The 24,698-nt window shown below is 46.1% G+C and overlaps 3 protein-coding genes across 3 annotated transcripts; 2 read left to right on the top strand and 1 right to left on the bottom strand.

The window, feature by feature from the left end:
* Window positions 1-20,307: 20,307 nt before the first annotated feature.
* Window positions 20,308-22,345, bottom strand: CCR75_001966 (uncharacterized protein; the record flags this gene model as incomplete). Its single annotated transcript, XM_067960067.1, has 4 exons — window positions 20,308-21,405; window positions 21,473-21,590; window positions 21,668-22,177; window positions 22,245-22,345. 4 exons carry the CDS (start codon window positions 22,343-22,345, stop codon window positions 21,286-21,288), a joined length of 849 nt encoding a protein of 282 aa, XP_067823328.1. The 3' UTR covers window positions 20,308-21,285.
* Window positions 20,611-21,207, top strand: CCR75_001967 (uncharacterized protein; the record flags this gene model as incomplete). The annotated part of the gene is made up of 1 exon (XM_067960068.1): window positions 20,611-21,207. The coding sequence occupies one exon, from the start codon at window positions 20,611-20,613 to the stop codon at window positions 21,205-21,207; it is 597 nt and encodes a 198-aa protein (XP_067823327.1).
* Window positions 22,346-22,520: 175 nt separating the features above from the next.
* CCR75_001968 (uncharacterized protein) lies at window positions 22,521-24,529 on the top strand (the record flags this gene model as incomplete). The annotated part of the gene is made up of 2 exons (XM_067960069.1): window positions 22,521-24,044; window positions 24,110-24,529. The coding sequence occupies 2 exons, from the start codon at window positions 22,521-22,523 to the stop codon at window positions 24,476-24,478; spliced, it is 1,893 nt and encodes a 630-aa protein (XP_067823330.1). The 3' UTR covers window positions 24,479-24,529.
* Window positions 24,530-24,698: the final 169 nt, after the last annotated feature.

Below are 24,698 nucleotides of genomic sequence, written 5' to 3' on the forward strand. Positions count from 1 at the left end.
GTAATTTCCTCCAAATATTATCTACCTTTTGGATAATATTAATTAACAATCTTTTATTGTTAATTTCATGTAACGATACACCCCGTTACACCCAGCATACACAATACCTGGTCAGATGTATCGGGAATCATCCGATTGATGGACACACACAGGTTGCTGTTCATCAAGAGTCTCACAGACGGTCCTGTTAAGACCCACGTGTTCCGGCTCGAATTATTTGACCAAGCGATATATGTAGCGGAACAAGAGGACTTCGGCCTAAAACAGGCTTTCGTCGAAAACCTATGGACTTTTCAAATGTAGAGGAAACCTCCCTCTTCACATTACAAACGATTACAAAAATAAAATTATTGTCAAAAGACGAGCGACTACGCCTGTTAATGCAGTGCCCCACGGCCAGTGCCTAAAAACACTGAGCAAAAAGATCGATCTCCCGTTAGGAACAGCGATGGACGAGGATCCGACGCTGTTGCGAAATCGCAACTGCGAGGCAGATCGTAAGAAAACAGTCGGGTCAGTAGATGCAGAGCGCCCTACTGATCCAGCAACGTCAAAAGAATTTGCAGGCCTTTTGACATAAGTTGCTCCTTACACACGAATGTTGTAACTGCCTCAGGTGATGAATTTAACCTTATCACCCTGAAAATAAAGTGTCAAATAAGTTGCCACTTAAGTCCCTTGTCGACTGTGAGGCGTCGAACATTTAATTCGACGCCAACCACTTGAAGATCGCAGGCTCAAGTTCTTTGCGCGCGACAACCCTCTAACGAGGATGACAGTGCCCCTAGTAACACGCGCATCTGTGACAGTAAAGAAATGTGTAGTTGGTATCCAATACACGCTCAAGGGTAAACAGTACCGTGAAAATTTCATCGTACTTGATTTGGATGACAAATTAGATGTCATCCATGGATTACCATGGCTCAGAAAGTGCGAGCCATGCATGTTTTGGCAGCATCAATCCGTGACGATGCCTGTATCATCTTCAACAGAGAGTCATCTAACGATCGTCTTGGAGCGTCCATAAGCGGGTGGATGTCTTACGAGTGAGTGCTATGGCCTCTTGTGGGTCGGTCGTTTGCACGACTGCACAAGACATCAGTGTGTAATTCCATCACACTGTGAAGTTATGTCCTAACGGCTGTGCACAAGCACAAGCAGCGTCGAAGTTCGGCCACTCGCATAAGTTGAGTGGTACGAAACAAGGATTCTTGTTTGTATAGCAACATCCAAGAAAAAAATTAACGCCTGTCTATAGGAGACAGTGCAAAAGTCTTAGATGGACTGGAGAGTCGATCGTAAAGGATCTAGCTTTGGTAGCGCAACCACAGCTAGAGGCAGTTGGAGAGGATACCCCCCCAATAAAACTTGAGGGAATGAGTCGCCAAGAATCTGTGGGAATAAGTCCCTAGAAATCTCTGATCAAAGATTTCCAAGCGTAGGCTTGCTCTGATAGCGCCTCCGAATTTAATTTCGGAGGAGCAGATAAACCCTGAATTTGACTGGAGCATACTTCATAGCAAGTAACTCTTTTTCATGAACTGGGTAGTCTTTTCCGCAGCTTTAAGCTGTCTTGACTGAGCACTGTCAATGGCAAAATCCGAATCGTCACAGATGACACTGAAAGGCCAATTTGGATTTAGCAGTGCCAGGATCGGGGCATGGATACGACTATCCTTAACTGCTTAAAAAACATTTTTTTCTGTGCTAGTCCAGCACCATTTTGTATCCTTTTTAAGGAGATTAGATAATGGCCTAGCCATTTCGGCGTATTTTTCACTTTATTTGTGTAAATAATTGGCGAGACCCAACCACTTACACAAATCCTTTTAGTTTTCAGGAACCGGCCAATCGACTATGTCTTTTACCTTAGCGGGATCCACTCGAAGGCCTCGCTTCCCAATGAAACACCCTAAGAAAGGAATTTCTTCTGCGCCAAAAATGCATTGGCATGCATTCGCATGCAACTTATTTGTGCGCATACACTCGAGCACTGCTCGCAAATGGTCTAAATGGTTTTCTATATCCGACTGACCCTCCTCCGCACGACTATGGACAAAACTGTCATCAAAATAAGTCTATGCATAACCTCGATGAGGGCGGAACAGTTGCGTCACCAGACGATTAAATGTTGCCGGGGCGTTGGACAGCACTTGTAGAATAACCAACCTTTCCCATAACATACCGTTTGGAGTGTTAACCGCTGTTTGCGGGATATTGCTAGCTCGCATGAGCAATTGGTATTAACCATCGACAAAGTATAATGCACTGTACATCGTACATCCCACCATATTATTCGGAAGAACATCCTTTCTAGAAATGGGGGTTTGTGCTGGTATAGTGGCAGCATTAAGCTTATTATAAGCATGTACAACGCGCCATTTACCATTTGGTTTTTTGACGCAAAGTGTCGGTGTCGATTGGGGAGATTTGATCTCTCGTACCATTCCAGCCTCGTGCTTAGCACGAAAGAAATCGTCAATGACGTCACACTGTTCCCTTGGTAAAAGCCGCTGTCGTGTGACACAGTATTTAATTCCCGGAACCAAGTCAATTTCATGACGGACACCTCTATCCGGAGGTAAAACAAATGGTGGGTTGGTACATTGGTACATACCACATCTTGGAATTGCTTAATCAAGGAATCAAATGGATCCGTAGGATCTTTAAGAATCGATGACCCACTCCACGCGCTGAGTGCAGCTTTTGTGTCATCCAGGACAGCTTCGTCCAGAAGTGACGATGAGTTTAACTCAATCATAGGTCGAATATTCACCATCTCAGATAAGTCGCCAGCCTTTAAGGCTCGGCTGCATTCATCGATATTCATTTCGTCTAGCTCTAAAAGAGCATTTATCGAACGGATTGTCGCAAGGCTAACTTCTCCCACAACGTTAACGGTTACACCATTCACAGCGTGTGGAATTGCTCACACATATTACTTTGCGAGAGTATAAACGCTTCGTGTCTTCCCTGTATTGGAGTAGGGACAATACGCCTGTCAGAGGCCCGGACATTCACGCTTCCGAATTTTCCAGCCTGTATTGGTTCTATACCAGACATGGTGTCTAATTCGACATCCGACAAGGAGTTAGGTAACTCAGCTTCATTTACCGGCGAAAGTTTACGTGTCGCTTCACGTGCATTAGGAGGGTTTGACCCAGAATGCCCTGGCGGACCGCCAAAAGTGTCATTAATGGACGTACTGCACGATAGTGCCCACTCCATCGCTCTAACTCCGAGTTAGAAAATGGCCATAGACACCTTTTGCCGTTCTGTTAAGAACACGGCGAAATCAATGGAAACGTCCATCTGCTTAATCCCAAAAGAGAGATTTTCTCCCTCTTTTCCTTTAAATGTCTTCACATTGACAGCTAAAGGGCGAGCCTTCGGCTCTGAATCAGGTACAGAGATGTACCGGTTTGGCATAGATGCCGCTAAATGATCTTGTACCTGGCCGATCAGGGAGGTTTCATATCGCATGAAGGCTTCAAGCCTTGCATGCAGGTTAGGAGATAATGAACTCCATGTTCAAGCCCATATAAAGTTTTGAGATTGTGGTAAGCTGTGCGTTGCGTCTCTGAAAGTTCTAGAATCTCTTCCATTATAGTAAGAAATTAGTTTTGTAATAACTCAGGCGTAGATTGACTGCGAGTGCTACCAGGTGTAGCGGAGCTGCCTCGCTCCTAAAGTCAGAGGAAGACTTTAGACTCAAGAATTCTCTTAGCTGTATAACATTAATGGGCTTAACAACCCAGGGAGGCGTACAAGCTATAAAGCTTAATGAATCTTAGCTCAAGGGATTCAGGGGTTTGTAGAACCAAGTGGCAACTAGTGCCGAAGAGTATATAACTTAGAAAGACTTCTTTCTCTTTAGGATCAATGCGCAAGTCTTAGGAAGGCACTTAACGCTTTAAGTTGAATATTGGAACTGCATTTTATTAAATTATATAATCTAAAACCTTACCCTAGCTAATTTAAGAATATATTTCGGCTGCCAGATTTATATCTGGCGGCGACCACATTTGTTACCCATAACAAATAGGATTTAAGAAATTAACTATTTTAGAATCGGAGAAAAGGGTATTTTACTCAAAAAGTAAAAGTAACAGTACAGCAATTCTCCAACCAATGTGTGCCCCATTTCACCAGCAATGGCTGTGTAATACAGTAACCCATTGCGTGTTGTATATCGATCTGTTTTGGATCGATATAATTACGACAGTCTTTTTAAGGATTGTTGGGATGGATTTATACGGTAATCCATCAATCCTTTAAGAGCCTTATCTTCTTGATAAGCTCTTTTAACGTCGTCAAGTACAGGAACACTTATTGTTGCAATAGTGACTCTTGATTTGCGCAACCGGCCCAAAATCCGACCGGCGCGAAAAGGCATCATCGACTACTTTAAGTCGTCCTGGTTTATACTCTACGGAGAAGTTATACTCCACGAAGAATGACAACCATCTCGCCATTCTTTGCGAGAGGTGTGGATTGCTTACGGCCGTGCGTAAAGACACATGGTCCGTGTATATATGAACTCCTTGCCATGAAATATGCACTGGCTAAATTAAAGGTCTATTTCTTTGACGTCTCTTCAAAGAAATAGACCCTTAATTTAGCCAGTGCATATTTCATCGCAAGGAGTTCCTTGTAATGTATCTGATAGTTGCATTAAGCTGACGCGATGGATAATAGACGACGCGCTCTGCACCGTCTATGTCATATTGCAATAACGCACAGCCGATTGCAAAATCGCTGGCGTCACAGACCACATGAAATAGTTTGCCTTGATCAGCAATCGCCAGGATTGGCAATTGCATGAAGCTTTGCTTGATACACTCAAAGGAACGCTGACAATCAGCGTTCCATGACCACTTTACAGGCATAATTGCGAGAGTACTTGTATAGATACGCCGCTAAGCCGAGTAACTTTCGAAGTCCCTTTATATCGACTGGCACAGGCCAATTGGTAATTGCCTTGATATTTTCCGGATCCGGGTGTAAACCGTGAATATCCAAGATTCACTCAAGAAGTGGCATTTCTCTTGCAGCGAATATACACTTCTTGAGGTTTGCATACAACTTGTGCTTACGCATAAGTGTAAGAACCTTTCGGACGAGGGCACGATGTACTTCAACGGCAGACGTTCATGGCTCTGCTATGAACGAAGACGTCATCAGTATAGTTTGATGCGAAATTCCGCACCGATCTTAGCAAATTAATTACATATCTGTTAAATGTCGCAGGGGTGAATTTATGTCCCTGTGGAATGACTAGCCACTTCCATAGCATTCCGCTTGGGGTTCTTACTGCTGCAAACGTAAAATCCTGTTCGCGCATAAGGATCCGATAAAATTCATTCATCAGATCCATTAACGAAAATATCGTACTCTTTGACACATCATCAATGATTAATTCTTTCGTGGTATCCGCGTTTTAGCCGGTACCGCTGCAGCGTTTAATTTATTATACGCTTGCACAATCCACCATCCCCCTGTTGCCTTACGCACGCAGAAGATCGGAGAGCTATGTGGGGAGGTTGACTCCCTTACAAGGCCCGCTTATAATCGATCGATAACGAATTCGTCGATCGCAAGTACTTGTTCACGAGGCAATCGCCACTGCTTTATGACAAAGTATTTCGAACCTGGAATCAGGTCGATCACAAGTCAAATGCTTTTATCCTTAGGCAACTCACACGGTACAGACTCAGGGAATAAATCCTTGAATTCGATCAAATCTTTATATAAAGAATTTGTCTTCAAAGCCCCGAGGACACTTTTGTCCATCGATGAGCTCGTTCGTTCTCAGAAAATACTATTGCCGACCAAATATCGGCTACGTAGTTGTCATCTGTGACAAGTACGCAGATCTCCTTGACTTTTCCACTACGCAGATCCCGGAACCGTTACGGTTCAAGAGTTGGGGCTCTAAGCCGTTTGTGATACATAAAGATCCCGCGTCATTACGCACAGTGACTAAGTATCCATCTCTCACAGCGAATGGCCCGAAAGCTATCCTTATTCGCCGAGTACATCTTCGAGGTGAAGTATAAGCCTGGCAAGCAGAATGCTTTGGCCGACGCGCTATAACACAGGCCGGATTATGAGCTCTCCCACTTAACGACTATCGTGTCGCCTATTACTGAGTTAATTCGTTCGGCTTACGCCAAGGATGAACGGTGTGTAGCTCTGCTACGAGCTCTTAAGATCTCTGTCGGATTTCGATTTGTCAGCACGTTGCGTGCAAAGGTTACATCGATTTTCTATCGATAACGACCTATTGCTTTATTGCACGGACGCTGCGGATCCTCCGCGCGTCGTTGTTCGTCATGATGCGGATTTAACGTACCGAATATTCTATGAGACACACGATACTGTCCTTGGTGGCCATCTCGGTAAAGAAAATACCTACGACTCTGTAAGCCGGATTTCTTGGTGGTGCAAACTTTACAAATGGGTCAGCACATGTTCGCACGTGTGAAACTTGCCAACGGGTATAACCCTCGGCACATGCTGCTGCACCACTGGCAAGTCTGCCGGTAACCCACAGGGTGCTAGGAGTCCATTATTATGGTTTTTGTTTTCGGTCTACCGAAATTTCGGCTGGTAACTCGGGCATAGTGGTCTTTGTTGACCAATTGAGCAAAATGTCTCACTTAGCGACTGTGCCATATACCATTGGTGCTTAAGGTACAGCAAGGCTGTTCATCGATCGCGTGTTTTAACACATGGTTTGCCAGTGGCAATCGCCTCTGATTGGGACCCCTGTTTCGCAAGTTAATTCTGAAAACCAATTTTACGAGTGCCTGCTACCAGATTGGACATGTGCACCGCGGACCATCCGCAGACCGATGATCAAACTGAACGTGTCTATCGCGTCATTAAAGAGGATTTACGCAGTATGTGTACACAGACGCCAAGCGCTGGAGCTCAATGCTCCCAGTGGTAGAATTTGCGTTGAATCATGCTGTACATGCCTCTATAAACTATACTCCGTTCTATGTCAACGGTCTTACCCACCCACGCGTTCCGAAAACAATTCCACTGCGTGGCTCAGAGCTTGGCGGGTAGAATTAGCCGATAGGCTTGCTGTTATCAGCCCTGTTACCGTTCGGAACAAGTAAGCGAGTTTCTCGCGACGCGATTTAGTGTCTTAAGACATGTAAGGGATACGATGGCTGATAGCCAAGACAAACAAAAAGAACAAATTGATGCCAAAGGCAGAAGCTGCATTAATTATTATGCTATCGGAGACCGAATTTAGTAAACGCTAAAAATCTACCTACAAACTTGGTTTCCGCGGTCTTCAAGACCAAATTGCGCCCGCGCTTTATTGGACAATTTACGGTCGTGGCCAATATGGACCTACTTAAACGTTCCTAGCAAGATGCGTACACACCCAGTGTTTAAAGTTGGGTTGCTTATGCCATATCGGGACCCTTCCCACGTGGACTTGAAGGCGCTTGCGCCGAGACAGGCGGTCGTTCCGCAGATTGCTGCATCCTCACCAAAATGTCCAGCTGGCCCTCTAAACGAGGCTGCTGACGCTCCAGCGTCTAAAGACGGTCCCGAACCGCCTTAAAAGAGCTCTCAACCCGAGCAAGGACCTCACGAAGAAGTTGCACCTCGTGCTTTAGAGCATCAAATGCCTCCGCCGTAATTTCTGCTCTCTTCCGCGCTGCTTGATGCTCGGGGGTACCTTCAGTTTCAAGTGGAGGAACTTTTAAAGCGACGTCGTCGTGAGGGCCAATACCAGTATCTGGTGAAGGTGCTAGGGTACCCCTCTTCTGAAAACTCTTGGGAGCTTAAGGTACCTCTTCGGCAAGATGACCGTAGCCGTTTAAGTTTTGAGCACCAAGCTGAGGGTCAACTCGCGTCAAACGACGCTTCCCACCACTAGACGTGGGATTAGGTGGATCTATAGCCTACAAGCGGCTTTGATCCATCGTTGTACGGTCAACCGAAGCACTGGCTAGACCATTCTTCGTTTTGTGACATAAATGCCAGACGTAACTAGCCTTTAACATTAAGCTTGACGAAATCGAAGCGAAGCTTCCGATCCAAACGAACATCAGCCTCCTCCGCAGACTCTCTGATATTTTAAATATTACGAAGGCGGCGTGCCCAGTGACTTCGTTTTCACTCCTTGTTTCGTTTGGAAACAAAGCGATCGGATTTTCCCTCATGGAGGTCACGAATCCCCACGAGCTTCATCACGTAAATGCGTCAGATACTAACTTCGCGTCATCACCTTTGGCGTAAGGTGTTGCTCATGATGAAGAGCGTCGCGAGCAGCGATCCATTCCGGCGTCCTCGCCGGGTCACCGGAGATCCAGATGCCCAAGCTGTGACCCACTATAACTTTGAGACGCTCGTCCGCACTAAGCGGAGTGAATCTATATTCACTATGAGCTTTAGCTTTCGCTACCTCGGCAGCTCGACAAAAAGCTTTTTCCTCTATGAGGATTACTCGCTCTTGATCTTCATCGAGCGGATTCGTAAGAATATTGGACTCACGGTCCCGTATCCTGCTCAATGCAGTTAAGACATCAGCGGCACCAGGTTCTGGCCCGCCGACGTTCATCCGGAGGAGAAGGCGTGAGAGAACGACGCTATTTCTCCTCCTCCTCTGATGGAGAGTTGAAAAGTGAATTTCAAAGTCCACCATTCCCTCATCCTCGAGGAAGGTGCTAAGATTCTGTGACTCACATTCTATTGTCATGAGACAAAGAAACGAAACAAAACGAACGGTTAGCTGTTTCAGTTCCAACCCCAATGAAGAAATGAAGGGAATGTTGTAACTCGGTGTCAACAGTCTGATGAAGGAAAGTGTTATGGACACATCGGTTGGAGAACCGTTGTTGTAATATTTTTACTTTATGGGTAAAATACCCTTTTCTCCAATTCAAAAATAATTAATTACTTGAATCCCACTTATTATGGGAAACAAATGTGGTCGCCACCAGATATAATCTGGCGGCCGAAATCTATTTTTAAATTAGCTAGGGTTAGGATTTTTACTTTAATTAATAAGTTAAAGTGCAGTTCCTCTTTTGATCTTAAGGCGTTAAGTGCCTTTCTAAGGCTTGCGCATCGATCTGTAAGAGATATAAGCCTTTCTTTATATACTCTGGGGCACTAGTTGCGACTTGGTTCTACGAGCTACTTGATGCATTGAACTAAGATTCATTAAGCTTTAATAGCTTGTACGACTCTCTCAGTTGCTAAACCCATTAGTTCTATAGAACTAAGAGAATCCTTGTGTCTATAGTCTTCCTTTGACTTTAGGAGCGAGGTAGCTCCGCTACAGCAGGCGACACACCACCCCCACCCAAAAAATGATTTGAGTTTGCAGGTGACGATGAAAAGTCTCCTGCTACACCAATTGTAAGGGACTGGTCCAAGTCACCGTAATTGCCCGACTACTCTGAAGGCCGGCGGATCACCCGGGGTCGAGTCTGTATTTGGTCCATAGCCGGGCTATGGACGGAAAGACGTTTGTTGCCTTGCAAACGTGGGTTCACGACTCTTCAAAAGCGAGAAGAGGCGACCGTTCGTTTAGCGAACGGCGCGCTCGTTAAGTCTGAGGGAGTTCAAGTCGCGATTTTACAAAATTCTGAAATGCACCCGAATCCACAAGGAGGGTTATTACATGGTCATTGCCTCGTGCTCGCGTCACGGACTTTTGCGTGATGGCTAATCCCTCATCCACAAAGCGTTGAGCCTCGCTCACGCTTTTAGCATTAAATAGTTCCAATATTACCAAATCTGGTAATATTGAGGCAAGAAGACATTAGTTCTATTGATTGGTTGATTTAAGTTTAAATCAACTCCGCCAATCGTCACAAGACAAGATTGCGCGGTGCGCAAGAAGGCGCCATACATAGTTTGTTATTATTACAATAAAGTCAGTAGTTGATCGAAGTTCGTACGTAGCAACTTAATATAGTAATACAGTTCTACTTTTTCTATTTTCTAAAGCAATAAAACTAACCTTTGTTAGCTAGGACTTCTAAGCTACTTAAAACTTTCCTCTGCACGTCGTGTACGTGAAGTAGTCGAGGCGCCCCACCTTCACTGTAATCAGTGTAGGTTGACTAGTACTAGCAGTATTAGCAAAGGGTGCCCCGTTACACAGACCATGTTGGCTTCTTGGGCAAAGGACGGCTCAGCCTCCCTGATGGAATTACCCAGGCACAATCAGCAAGATCCTCAAAAAGAGTGACCTGATTAAGGCTATGGATCTGACGAAGCTCAGTGCCAAACGGCCCCAAATTGATCATCACACTATTGTGGAGGTAAATGTTGCATTCTGAGTCTGAAGTGCCAGAGTCGTGGAGTGGCCCCGACTTGAATTCTCATCAAGATGAAGCCAAGGCCTTTGCACCGATCCTAAATGTTCCAGATGATACAATTGAATGTTCTGCTGGCTGGCTGCACAAATTCCAGCATCGATACCAACTACGTTCTCTTCGGATTCATGGTGATAGCGGTTCTGCCGACAAATGAATCAATATAAGTTGCTTTGTCTGATATGCGGGCCACAATTGAAACGGGGCCTTGCAGACTTGTACTGCTTTAGTACAATTCCACTTCGCACTGCTTCAGTGCGAGTGGTGCCTCACGTCACTTCACGTGCACTAGTACGTGCAGAGAAAGACTCTCTTTAAAACACTGGCTTTAAAGAGGGTTAAAAACTGTATTAATATAATATAATTAAGTTCTTCTGTTTCTATCGATTTAATACTAACGTAATTATAGACTAATACTATACATGTAATAAAGTGTTATATCTCTCTCTCTTTGCGCGCGTCCAGCACTGACTGGACCGCGGAGAAAATAGATATAATGGCCTATATCAACCAATGGATGAGCTTTCTAAATATTATTACGTAAAGTAATATTCTCCAAATATTATCTACCTTTTAGATAATATATTAATTGACAACCTTTAAGTGTTAATTTCATTTAACGATACACCCCGTTACATTAACCCTCCACAAAAATGCGTCGCCCGCGGCTGCATGAACCGCAGCCGAAGGCGCCGCACTATTCGCACACCGCATGGACTTGTTAACCATGCGATAGAATTAAAATCGATGGTTATGTCCAATCAGCATCGTTTTAATTAAGTGGTCTTATAGTGACCATCTATTCAATAACAATCAGAGTGATTGTCATTTAAGGGCTTAATTGGATGGACGTGCTAATAGAGTTCGCTATAGCATGTTTAATTTCAACGATGAGGATGATTCCTCATCACCAGCACCGTCTCCCGTGCCGTCAGCCACACATATTCCTGTGCGTGGTGATGACGATGGCATAAGTTATCGTAATAAAATTCTTGTGGTACACCTTCTTCAGTTGGTACCGCTCAGGGGGGCGTAGACAATAAAAAATTTCGTCTTGCCCTGAGAATATCCGTGGCTTTTGCTGGAACGGCTAGTGAATAGCTTGTCTGGAGAGACTACTCCTCAGAGTAAATATCCCTAATTTATTGCGACAAGCTACATGGCCTTAATCCCAGCGCGAAGAACTTTCGCGCTGAGGAAGACTTTTATCTCGATGCTTTTCTTAAGCATCGATGGTATAGTGGCAACAACAAACGAGATAAAATCTCGTTGATGCAAGCCTGGAGCGCGTTTATTCTTTTTCGCAATGTCAAAGACATTGGATGCGAAGCCTGGCTTCAAAGACTTATCGCGTTAGCGATGAGTTTGCGAAACGAACACCAACCGGAGCAAAATATAAATTGCATCGGTTGTCACGTGATGCAGGACTTCCATGCCTCACGTGGGGTGATCCCTGTCCGTGTTGTGTCAACAACATGAAACGAGTTAAAGGGGATGTTTACTACCTTTCTTCGCCCTGGGGAAGGGCTTGCATCTCTATCGAGACGCGCGGCGATTGACGTTTTGCAATTGATTTACAGGCGCCAGGGGCGCGTGTTTTCCGATGGACCTTTTGATCCATCGGATGGGTCTCGTCATACTAACGGACGAAGCTCTCAACGTCAACAACCAGCTGGGAACGAGGCTCCTCGCTGTCATGCTAAGGTGGATAACCGCGCTAGCGAACCAGATAACTCGTTCGCTGCCCCTTCACATCACGGTGGTTTATATTACGTTCCACAAGGAAACGTTGACCACCGTGGGAATCCACAAACGGTTTCGGCGGAGGAGGGAAAATAAGATCCAACCCATGTGTCGGATCTAGAGTCGAAAATCGACAAACTCGATCACTTCCTCCATGATTTGGAGGAGGGACTTGATCACGAGCGCGGTAAGCGTCACTCGTTAGAGCAAACGGTGCAGGCTCACAATATCGAACGGTGGAAGACCGTTCAAAGAGTGCGTACTCCATGTTGGAGTACGAGCGGAAATATCACGCTCTTCGATATGAGCTGTCTTCCGCTCATCGCGGTTGCGAGGATCTTCGGACCCGACATGAGAATCTGGTTCGTGACCACAAGAATCTTTTAGGGATTCTTGAAAAGAGTGGTCAGATCCGTCCTCGGAAGAAACCGCATAGTGATGGTACGGGCGGGGTCCCCCCTAAACTAGAGGATCCCTCTATTGGGTGGGTATGCGTTGTAGACGCATGCACCGAAATATTGATGGCGAGTTCGACCATCGGTAAAAACTCGCTTCAATTCGGATACGATTGGACGTAACCTCAAAGTATCTCTTCGAGGACGCGATTTACGCCTTCGTCTGACTATCTGTCTCAGGATGATCAGAAGTTGACATAGTCAGCCGTGTTCCGAGAGATCGGAACACGGATTGCCAGAACTCCGCCATGAATCTCGGATCTCTATCCGAGGCCAATTCACGGGGTAACCCATGAAGTTTGAATACCGTGTCGATAAAGACACGCGCACAACCCTGAGCCGTAATCGACTCTGGTACCCAGCAAGATGGTACATCTTGCTGAATCTGTCTACAAAAACAAGGATTCCATTGCTTTTGTGGTCGTCTTCGGGAAATCCGAAGACGAAGTCCATAGATACGGACTGCCAACACTCTGCCGGAAGTGGTAGAGGTTGAAGAGGTGCACGGGATGAAGGGCTAGGCTTCACACGTTGACAAACCTCGCAAGCACGAATGTACTTGCGCACGAACTGATACTGGCGGGGCCAGTAAAAGTCGCGACTTACTGTGAGGTAAGTCTTCTCACGTCCACGATGTCCACTTGTTGGAGCATCGTGACACTCATACATGATGCGCAAGCGCAAATCATTGTGAGTCGGGACGACGACACGTGGGGTGTCGCCGGTAACGGCTGTGTAATACAATAAGCCGTTACGTGTTGTGTATCGATCGGATGACGATCGATATAAAGCCGGTAGATCTTTAAAAGATTTATCGGATGGATTCATTAAATGATCCATCAGACAAAGAAGGTCCTTATCTTCTTTATAGGCTTTCTTTATTTCATCAACTAAGGTTGATGATGGAACACTCGTAGTGAGTGTTGCAACAGTAAGATCACTTTTACTGTTGGGGTGCACTGCTGACTCGAAATCGGGTCGGCGTGATAACGCATCAGCGACGACATTAAGTCGTCCTGGTTTATATTCGACGGAGAAGTTATACTCCGCGAAGAAGGATAGCCACCTCGCCATTCTTTGCGAGAGGTGTGGGCTATTGACGGCCGTGCGTAATGACGCATGGTCCGTGTCCGAGTACATACAATAAAATGTCTCGTCTTACCCTGAGAAAAAGCCGTGGCTTTACCCGAACGGCTAGTCAGTAACTTGTCTGGAGAGACAACTCCTCACAATTAATATCCTTTATTTATTGCGGCAAAGCTACATGGCCTGGATCCCAGCGCGAAGAACTTTTGCGCTAAGGAAGATTTTTACCTCGATGGTTTTCTTAAGCATCGATGGTATAGTGGCAACAACAAGCGAGATAAAATCTCGTTAATGCAAGCCTGAAGCGCGTTTTTTTCCAATGTCAAAGACATTGGATGCGGCTTCAAAGTCCTAACGCAATTCGCGTTAAGTTTGAGAAACGAATCCAACCGGTGCAAGGTTTAAAATTGCACCGGTCGTCTCGTGAGGCAGGACTTCCATGCCTCACGTAGGGCGACCCGTGTCCATGTTGTGTCGACAATACGAAACGAGTGAAAGGAGATGAATACTCCCTTTCTTCCCCCTGGGGAAGGGCTCGCATCTCTATTGAGATGCCGATGCGATTGACGTTTTTTGCAATAGATTTACACGCGCCAGGGGCGCGCGTTTTTCAATGGACCCTCTAATCCATCTGATGAGTCTCGTTATACTAACAGACGAGGCCCTCAACGTCAATAACCAGCTGGGAACGAGGCCCCCATCTGTCATGCGAAGGTGAATAACCGCGCTAGTTAACCAGATAACTCATTCGCTGCCCCTTCACATCACGGTGGTTTTGAATACGTTCCACAAGGAATCGTTGGCCACCGCGGAAATCGACCAATGGTTGTGGTGGAGGAGGTAAAAATAGATCCGAACCGTGTGTCGGATCAAGGGTCGAAGTCGACAAACGCGACCGCTACCTCCATGTATTGGAGGACGGTCTTGAACACGAGCGCGGTAAGCGTCACTCGTTGGAGCAGACGATGCAGGCTCACTATATCGAACGGTTGGAAAACCGTTCGGAGAGTGCGTACTCAATGTTGGAGTACGACCGGAAATATCACGCTCTTCGTGATGAGCTGTCGTCAGCTTATCGCAGTTTCGAGGATCTTCGGAACCGACAGGAGAATCTCCAGATTCAGCATGAGAATCTGGTTCGTGACCACAAGAATCTTTTAGGGATTCTTGAAAAGGGTGGTCAGATCCGTCCTTGGGAGAAACCGTGTACTGACGGTACGGGCGGAGCCGACCAAAGTAAAACATAGGATGCGTTTGCATTCTACGTGGCAATTCTGTTGTGTACGCATTGCCTCCGCGATTCAGTTCACGGAGTGGCCCAATGAACTTTGGTAGTAGTTTACTGCTACCCATATTAGTAACTACACGCTTAGGTAAATTTACCGTAAAGAGTAGTAATAGGTCAATAATTTTAAATGAAAGAACAATTGCTCTTTCATGTTTGTCTGCGTTCCGTTTCTATCGGTCCACTGCGTTAGCAATGAAATCCTTACGAAACGGATTACTGATTCTCGAGCCAGCAGAAATTTTTCTGCTGACTCATTTGTTTTATCTTTTCCAGTGCGCACAAAGCGCACTGCTATGAGATCTTTCTCATCTTCGATGTCGATTGCTTCGACATCACTCGCGTCGTTGGTAACTCCGAAGCGTGATGAGCATGAGCCAGAAATGGTTTTATCGTGCGAGGCCCCCCCAAACTAGAGGATCCTGCGTCTGACCATCCGTTTCCGGGTGATCAGATGTTGACATAGTCAGCCGTGTTCCGAGAGATCGGAACACGGATTGCCAGAACGCCGCCGTGAATCTCGGATCTCTATCCGAGACTAATTCACGGGGTAACCCATGGAGTTTGAATACCGTGTCGATAAAGACACGGGCACAACCCGGAGCCGTAATCGACTCTGGTACCGCAGCAAGGTGTACCATCTTGCTGAATCTGTCTACAAAAACAAGGATTCCATTGTTTTTGTGTTCGTCTTCGGGAAATCCGAAGACGAAGTCCATAGATACGGACTGCCAACACTCTGCCGGAAGTGGTAGAGGTTGAAGAGGTGCACGGGATGAAGGGCTAGGCTTCACCCGTTGACAAACCTCGCAAGCACGAATGTACTTGCGCACAAACTGATACTGGCGGGGCCAGTAAAAGTATCGACTTACCGTGAGGTAAGTCTTCTCACGTCCACGATGTCCACTTGTTGGAGCATCGTGACACTCATACATGATGCGCAAGCGCAAATCATTGTGAGTCGGGACGACGACACGTGGGGTGTCGCCGGTAACGGCTGTGTAATACAATAAGCCGTTACGTGTTGTGTATCGATCGGATGACGATCGATATAAAGCCGGTAGATCTTTAAAAGATTTATCGGATGGATTCATTAAATGATCCATCAGACAAAGAAGATATTTATCTTCTGTGTAGTCTTTCTTTATGTCATCAAACAAAGACAATGACGGAATACTTGTAATGATTGTTGCAACAGTGGGATTATTTCTACTGTTGGAGTGCGCAGCCGGCTCGAAATCGGGTCGGCGTGATAACGCATCAGCGACGACATAAGTCGTCCTGGTTTATGTTCCACGGAAAAATTATACTCCGCGAAGAAGGATAGCCACCTCGCCATCCTTTGCGAGAGGTGTGAGCTATTTACGGCTGTGCGTAATGACGCATTGTCCGTATATACGATAAACGTTCTGCTCCGACGAGATAGACCCTAAATTTAGCCATTTCATTTTTCATGGCAAGGAGTTTCTTGTTATGCACTGGGCAATCGCGTTCAGCTGGTTGCAGCTGACGCGATTCGTAACAGACGACGCGGTCCGCGCCGTCTGTATCGTATTGCATTAACGCACAGCCGATTGCGAAATCGGTGGTGTCACAGACTACATGGAATAATCTACCTTGATCTGCAATCGCCAAGATGGTCGATTGCATCAAGCTTTGCTTGATATCTTTAAGCGAACGCTGACAATCAGCGTTCCACAACCATTTCTCTTTTTCTTCAAGAGACGAGAGAGATGAACTGTCATCTCGGCATAATTGCGTGAGTACTTGTGCAAGTACACCGCTACCCCAAGGACTTTCTAAGTCCCTTCACATCGACTAGAATGGCCAGTCAGTAATTGCCTTGATCTGGACAGGATCAGGGCGCACGCCGTGTTTTCCGACGATGCACCCAAGAAGTGGTATTACGCTTGTAGCGAATATTCACTTCTTGAGATTTGCGTACAACTTATGCTTTCGCATTATTGTAAGAATTCGACGAACGTGAGTAATATGAATTCCACGTCCGTCTTTCCGTCCATGGCTGGCAATGAACAAATACATCGTCAAAATAAGTCGGTGCGATTTCTTGCACCGGTCTCAACAGATTTCTTGCACATCTGTTGAATGTTGCAGGGGTATTACTAAGCCCCTGTGGTATTACAAGCCATTCCCAGAGCAACCAACTGGGAGTGCTCACTGCTGTGAACGGAATGTCCCGTTCACGCAAAAGGATTGATAAAATCCATTCATCAGATCCATAGACAAAAAGATGGTACTCTTAGACATACCATCTATGATTACGTCTCTTCTAGGTATCGGCATTTGAGCCGGTACCGTTGCAGCGCTCAGTTTATTAAATGCGTGCACGATCCGCCACCCTCCTGTGGCCTTTCGCACACAGAAGGTCGGAGAGCTATGTATGGAGGTTGACTCCCTTACATGGCTCGCTTTTAATCGATCGATAAAGAATTAATCGATCGCAAGTACTTGTTCACGAGGCAGTGGCCACTGCTTTATGACACAGTACTTCGAGCCCGATTTGAGCTCGATCTCGTTTCGAGTGCCTGTATCGTAAGGTACTCACATGGAACTGTTTTAAGTAATACATCCCTGAATTCATTCTAAATCCTTGTAGAAAGAATTGTCTTAAGTGACTCCCAGGATTGACTGGTATATCTCTCAATCCGAGTCTTCACATCAAGGACACTTTCGTACATCGATGAGCTGCTGAGAATCCGTTCGTTCTCTGCAAAATTACCGCTGACCGAATATCGGTTTCGCATTCGATCTCCTGACGAGTACGCAGATCTGCTTGATTCTGCCACGATGCAGATCTCTCAATCAACGCTTGGGTTCTAGGGTTGGTAATTGAGTTATCTCCGAAGTTAATTTCGGAGGCGCATACGGATCAAGAGTATAAGCGCCTACTCTTGATCCGTCATTAACCAAGACATTCAATGTCTCGGTTTCTTCCTGGAATTTATTCACAGGCTGCCGAGGAATCAATCCCTCGGGCTGCTGAAGTCTAGTCATTTCAGCATTAACTATTTGAGGAGATTCCTCCTCAAGTACGTGGAACTATAATCCGTCAACGTCTTCCAACTGTTATTGCGCTATCACAGTCGGATCTTCTTCTAAGGTCGACTCTCTTCTCGACCTATGATCATCGTGTTGTCTCTTTTGGACAACCGGTATAGTCCTGAATGTCGTTGACTTATTCGAGTGGTGGACCTTCGGCGCTGCCTGTGCATTCGCACAGCCGCCGGCAGCTGTCTCCCCTCACAGTGTGATTACTAATCACACTGTGATCTTATGAGGTTGTACTAACGACCGTACCACAAGTGACGCCATCGCGATCACTCGTAGTACACCCACACGCTTGTGGACGATCCAAAACGTTCATCAGATGGCCATCTGATGAACAAGTGGCAGGCATCTTTACGGATCGATGCTGCCAGCTGATTCTTGGCTCATATTTTCTGACCGAAGGTAAACCTAGGATGACATCAAATTTGTATTCCAAATCCAGTACGATGAAACCATCATCGTACTGTAAATCTTTTAACATGTGAACTTTCGTTACGCGTTTCATTACTATTGTCGATGCATATAGTGACTGGCGACGCAATAATGTTTTTCGACGCCTCACAGTCCAACTAGGGCTCTAAGTGACAAATAATTTGTCACTTTCAACTTCATGGTGATGAGGGATACCTCGACGTCAGGTGCAGAGACACATAATGATTTTGTGTCTGGAGCAACTTTTGTCAAGAGATCTGCAAATTCTCTTGAGGTTGCTGGATCAGTAGGGCGTTGCGCCCTTACTGACCCCGACCGTTTTTGTCGGTCCACCTCGCTGTTGCGATTTCGCGACAACGTCGAACCCGCGACCGTTGCCCTTTTTGGCATTCGGTCATAATTACGTTCAGTACCTCTCGGTATTTGATGTGGTACACTCACTCATGAGCGTAGTGTCCTAACTTTTGACAGCGATTGCATTTCTGCAATCGCTTATTGTTCGAAAAGCGAGGTTTTTTGCTTTTGACGTAAGAGAGGTTACAGGCTCAAGCTAAAGTCCTCCTGTTCCGCAACGGATATTGCTTCTTCAAGCGTATCCAGTTCCAAGCGGAACAGGTGGGTCCTTACGGGACCATCCGTAAGACCTTGCATATACACCGTAATCAACTTGCGTTCCTGAACTGGGTTGTTTGTGATACAACTCGCTAAGAGTCGTATGTGCTGGGCATAAGCGTGAACCTCACTCTTGCCTTGCTTGAGTTTCAGAAGCTCTGAACTCAGCCCTAGGCGGCTCAAACGTCTGTTTTAGCCGGGCTTTAGAAGCCTCTAACGACCCAAAGACGTATGTGTCGCGCAACTAAAGGTTTAGCGCCCAAGTTTCGGCACGACCTGCCAAATTTGACTGAGCAAATGCGACTTGCATTTGCTCGTCGACGATGTGACGAGCCCTTATGGCATCGTCGAATTCGACAAACCATCTTAATAGGGAGTCTTCTTCGACCCCCTATACTTAGAGATAGAATCTTTAAGATTTCGTTCGGGACGACGCGTGTGCGTCATTCCAGGTACAGGGCATCTATACCTGTTATATCCTCAACAGTTCTGCCTGTTGAGAGCCTTGCTGATTCAGCAAGGCTACCTTCTCCTTCGCCTCGTCAAGTTCAAGTTGTATGAAATTGGCGATGGCTGAATGGAGGATATCTCTGCTTAAACCGGACAGCATGACGAAGATGGCATCATTCCCAACGGTCGAACTCATTCGTTCAACCGCACTCCTTTCTATGTCACTTTTAAAGGAGTAGCTGTCACTCGAAATGTGATGAGTATTTCCATTATCATCTAACATGCCCATGTTAGATGATTGAACTATGGTCCTTGGACGTGCTACCAGGTGTAACGGGGCACTGCCGACTTGTACTGCTTCTGTACAAGTCCACTTCGCACTGCTTTAGTGCGAGTGGTGTCTCACGTCACTTCACGTACACTAGTACGTGTAGTGGAAGACTCTCCTAATAAAGCTCTTCTGTTTCTATCTATTTAATACTAACTTAATTATAAACTAATACAAAACATGTAACAAAACGTTATGTATCTATCTCTTTGCGCGCGTCCAGCGCTAACTGGACCGCGGAGAAAGTAGATATGGCCTATATATACCAATGAATAAGCTTTCCGAATATTATTACGTAATGTAGTAGTATTTTTCAAATATTATTTACCTTTTAGATAACATATTAATTAACAACCTTTAAGTGTTAATTTCATGTAACCGTTACAACAATCGTTGAGTCAAGTCTCTGTGATGTCTCCGTTTCCCAATTTTCTAACTTTCCTCACCATTTTGTAATAAGACTTTACCTCTTATACTTAATATTATCTCCAAAATCTTAATTAGCATTATATAAGGTATCGAAGTGTGGCTGATGAATTGACAACTACAAACTTGCTGTGATGTTGGTCACACCACAGCCATGTCTGCGAACCTTGTTAATAAACGATCACGGTTTTAGCGAAATGAAAAAGCTTGAGGTTTCCAGCTTCGATTCCTTCTGTTGTCACGGGACATACAAGTAACTATTTATTCTTGCATATTTTCCAGGAATACCAACAGCCTACAAAGTTAGCGGACTTTGTTGCCGAAGTTTGCGTAGATCCCGCTGTTGGACTCTCTCGTGATGACGCCATGGCCCGCCGGTCTCTATACGGCCCGAACCGAGTAACGCCACCCGTGAATTGCCCATCCTGGGTTTGTTGCTTGCTGCCATGTCTTATGCGAACAGCCTCGATGCAGGCTTATCACGAAGCGCTTCCTCGTGAAGCAACGGTGCGACGTCGAGTAGCTGCAGCGCAAGGGCAAGTATCCTTTCGATGCATGCGCATGGACGTCATGAGTCTTGTGTACGGAGACGTTGTTGAACTTAAAGCTGGTGACGTGGCGGGTGCAGATTGTCGCGTCGTAGAGTGCTCAGATGATTGCATTGTGGACCAAACGATATTAATGGGCGACGACGGTGAGGATGAGGAAGCGGGGATTGCTCGTTGCGAAAAACACGTCACAACTGTTACCCCGCCTCTGCATCTTCAGCAAAAACCTTTGCAATGTAACAATATTGTACCCATGACAGCACGGGTCGTGAAAGGCGCGGCTGTGGCTGTGGTGTTATCGACGGGAGATTTCACGCTGTGGGGGCGAATGCTTGCGTGCCACGAGTGGCCACGAGCTCCTGGCACTGTCATTAGGAAAGGAGATCTAGAGGAGCAAAGTGGCTTAATTGTTTAATGTGACGTTCAATGCAAGAATTCATTCCTTTAATTGTGTCAACATAACATCTGGCACTGGTCCTTCTGGTGCATGAAATTATCGTTGTCTTTCGCTGACAGCAGGGGTCGCCGACGCACCAGCGGTCCTCCCAGCGGCCGCAGTTCCTCCATCACCCCCGAAAAGGCTCATGACGATGATTGGAAGAATAATGTACCACTACAGATACCAGAGCGACGAAGAAATATATTAGAGGGTCGTTCGATACGAATGCGTTTCTACTTACATATTTGCGAAGAAACGACTGGCTCGCTTCTTCAGGCTCGTCGTTGTTTTCCTCACTTTTGACTGGCTTAACGCCTTGTGGAGCGCGGTCGCGCATTCCTACGACATTCTTCGGAGGCCTAAGTCACCAGCAAATTGAAATAGCACAAATTGTTCAGTGGCGTTCCCCAATTACTATAAGAGCTTGGCGTCGTACAAGGGACCACCCTGCACTTTGAAGACCGTGCCAGACGGACTTAAATGCATATCCTCCAGGCTACGTGTCCGTGAATCAGTGCAGACATCGCTTTCCACGTAAGGCGTGAGGTACTCGATTGCCACGAGCTTGCCGCTGTCTGACAGGTGAAAGGCAAAGTCCTCGCGCAGACGCATGACCGCTAGCATACACATGGGCACGGAAGCCATGACATAGGGCGACTGTGGGTCGTCTGGGTCAGCCTTGGCTCGTACTGTGTAGAAGCGGTCCTGCTGCAGCAAAAAATTTAGCTTCTCCACATCGTCGACGCTCAGCGGCGGCAGTGCTGAGAAGGAGACCACAGATTTCGGGTTTGAAGCACTAGTGACAATTGTCACGATGCCGCGTGGTGTAAATTCTGCGCCTGCAACTAGTTGGTGCTCCAGATCAAATTGAAGATGCATTTTGAGCTCGCCAATAGCCGAGACAGCATAAACATCTTCGAAGTCGTCTCCGAACTCTTCCGTGAAGCTACAGGCAGAATGGCGGTGGTTAGATCAAAAGTTAAAGGTGGGGACTCAGTGCCATGGCATTGTACTCAGTAGTTTGGATTTCGTGAGGGTCCGCAAGGGCGGTTGTTGCCATTAGAATAGCCGTAAAGCACATAAACAGCATACATGATCCATTACTTAGCGTCATCGTGATGTGAGGAATGTCATTGTGTCGGGGTGGGCAACTGTTTAAAACTTAATTAATCCTGATAATTCGCACATGATCCATTACTTAGCGTCATCGTGATGTGAGGAATGTCATTGTATCGAGGTGGACAACTGTTTAAAACTTAATTAATCCTGATAATTCGCACACTTTCTTAATGTCTGCGGGCAGCGACGCTCCGCCACTGACGACGAATGGAGTCAGTGCGATCGTGCGCAAGCTCAGTTTTAGTGGCGCCGCGACTGATGAGATGGAAGAAGAGGAGCGAAGAGATGACGAAAAAGAGCAGTCGCTGGACCAGCCGCGGCAGTCCGAAGCGATAAAAATGGACGCCACTAAAGTGCAGATCGTGATTCGTCTTCGCCCTCTCGATAAATCATCTCACGTGACGGAAAGCGATTGTTTTCGCGTCTTGTCGGACGTCACACTGTTGGCACAACCGCCGAAAACATCGCAATCATACCGCTCCACGGGCACGGCAACGAGCTTTCATTTTACGCATATCTTTCCCGAGCAGACACAGCAAACGAAATTGTTTGAAGCTACGACAAGGCCAGTTCTGGATGCCGCTTTTGATGGCAAGAACGGTCTTGTTTTCGCGTACGGAGTCACAAACTCGGGCAAGACTTATACTATCAGTGGTACTAGTGAAGCACCGGGTGTGCTGCCACAGGCACTGCAGTACATTATGGAGGAATTGCCTAAGCGCAATAATGGAGTCAAACAAGTCGTGAATGTCGTGACGGCCACATACCTTGAAATTTACAACGATAATGTGTATGATTTGCTGTCGCCTGCACTTCGAAAGCGACGAGCATTACGTGTGCAGGATTGCGATGGAAAAATTAAAGTGCGAGGCGCGGTTAAACGTCACATCAAGACGTTAGGAGACGGACTGGAGCTTTTAGAATTGGGTCGACGGCATAAGCAAATGGCGGAAACCACTTGCAACTCGGACTCGAGTCGAAGTCACTGTGTCTTTACACTTCACTTGTACCATCAAGTCTCACGCTCTTCGTTGGAATTGCGTAGCAAGGTGTCGATTATAGATTTGGCAGGATCTGAACGTGGCTCAAAAACTGGTGCAACGGGGTTACGCATGCAGGAAGCCAGCAAAATTAATGGCTCTTTGATGAACCTCATGCGCTGTCTCGAAACATTGCGATGGAATCAGCAACATCCCCCGAGCTTGCAAAAGATGGTTCCGTTCCGTGAGTCGAAGCTTACTCGACTATTTCAAGAGAATCTTGTAGGCAACGACTACGGCTCACTCGTGATGATTGTGGCGGTGAATCCTTCCAGTCACGAATTTGATGAGACGTTACGCACCCTTAAGTATAGCGCTGTGGCACGCGCATTAGTGAGAACACGTACGTCCATTCCAAGAAAAGCTGCCCCAACAGCTTCATTCTACGACCTAGATGGTCGATTGAAAAAGAGGAGACGTCAATCAACAGAAGCTTCGGTTTCATCTCTTTTTACAATCCCAGTCGTGGATTGCAAATCAAGTAAAACGGCTTCATCATCGCGGTCTAGAACGAAGGCAGAGCATCAATTGAGTGACTGTGCATATTGTCGGCAATGTCCGTATGTAGACTCTTCAAAAATGCCAAGGACAGCAGAGGTTGGGACTTCACCGATGGAGTCGCAACGAAAAGTCGCTGAAATGAATCTGCATTGGGTACGTAGCCGCCAGTGATGTTGTTGTTATCTATACTGGCACTCACTCTTAGCGCTTTACTTTAGGCCGAGCTTGAATTGGAAAATGAGGAATATCGGGAGCAATTGGCCCAAATCCAGGCAGAAAAAATGGAGATGGAGGTTCGCATTCGAGCAGAGATTGGCTGTGAAATGCGCGAGCAGTTGCAGCAAATTCGCGCGCAATACCAAAGCATGCAGCGTCTGCAGTGCGAGGACTTGCCGTCTGCGCGTAAGAAGCGCGAGCGACAACATGCTGAAGAAAGCGAAAAGCTTCGTGCTCATGTACATGAGCTTCGTGAAAAGGTTAAGGAATGCGAAGATGAGATGCAACGCATCCATAAGCGCCATCAAGCTGAACTCAATAAATATCAAGAAACAGTCGTAGTTGTACCTATTGGCGACGAAAACATGTGAATTGAACAAATCAAAATAAAGTATGTAATATGAAGATAAGTCCTGCGCTCAACTTAATTACTTTGGTACGTATGCACACTTTTCGTGATGTTATATACGGACTTGTTAAAGGTCTGTTGGTAACCATAAAAAAATGCTTGCGCTGCATACGGCAAATAGCCCAAATCAACGGAATGGTTCATAAGAATTTCACATGCCCCAAATGCCAAAGATCCTTGTT

This window comes from Bremia lactucae, linkage group LG8, assembly GCF_004359215.1.
Source record: "Bremia lactucae strain SF5 linkage group LG8, whole genome shotgun sequence".
Classification (NCBI taxonomy): domain Eukaryota; phylum Oomycota; class Peronosporomycetes; order Peronosporales; family Peronosporaceae; genus Bremia; species Bremia lactucae.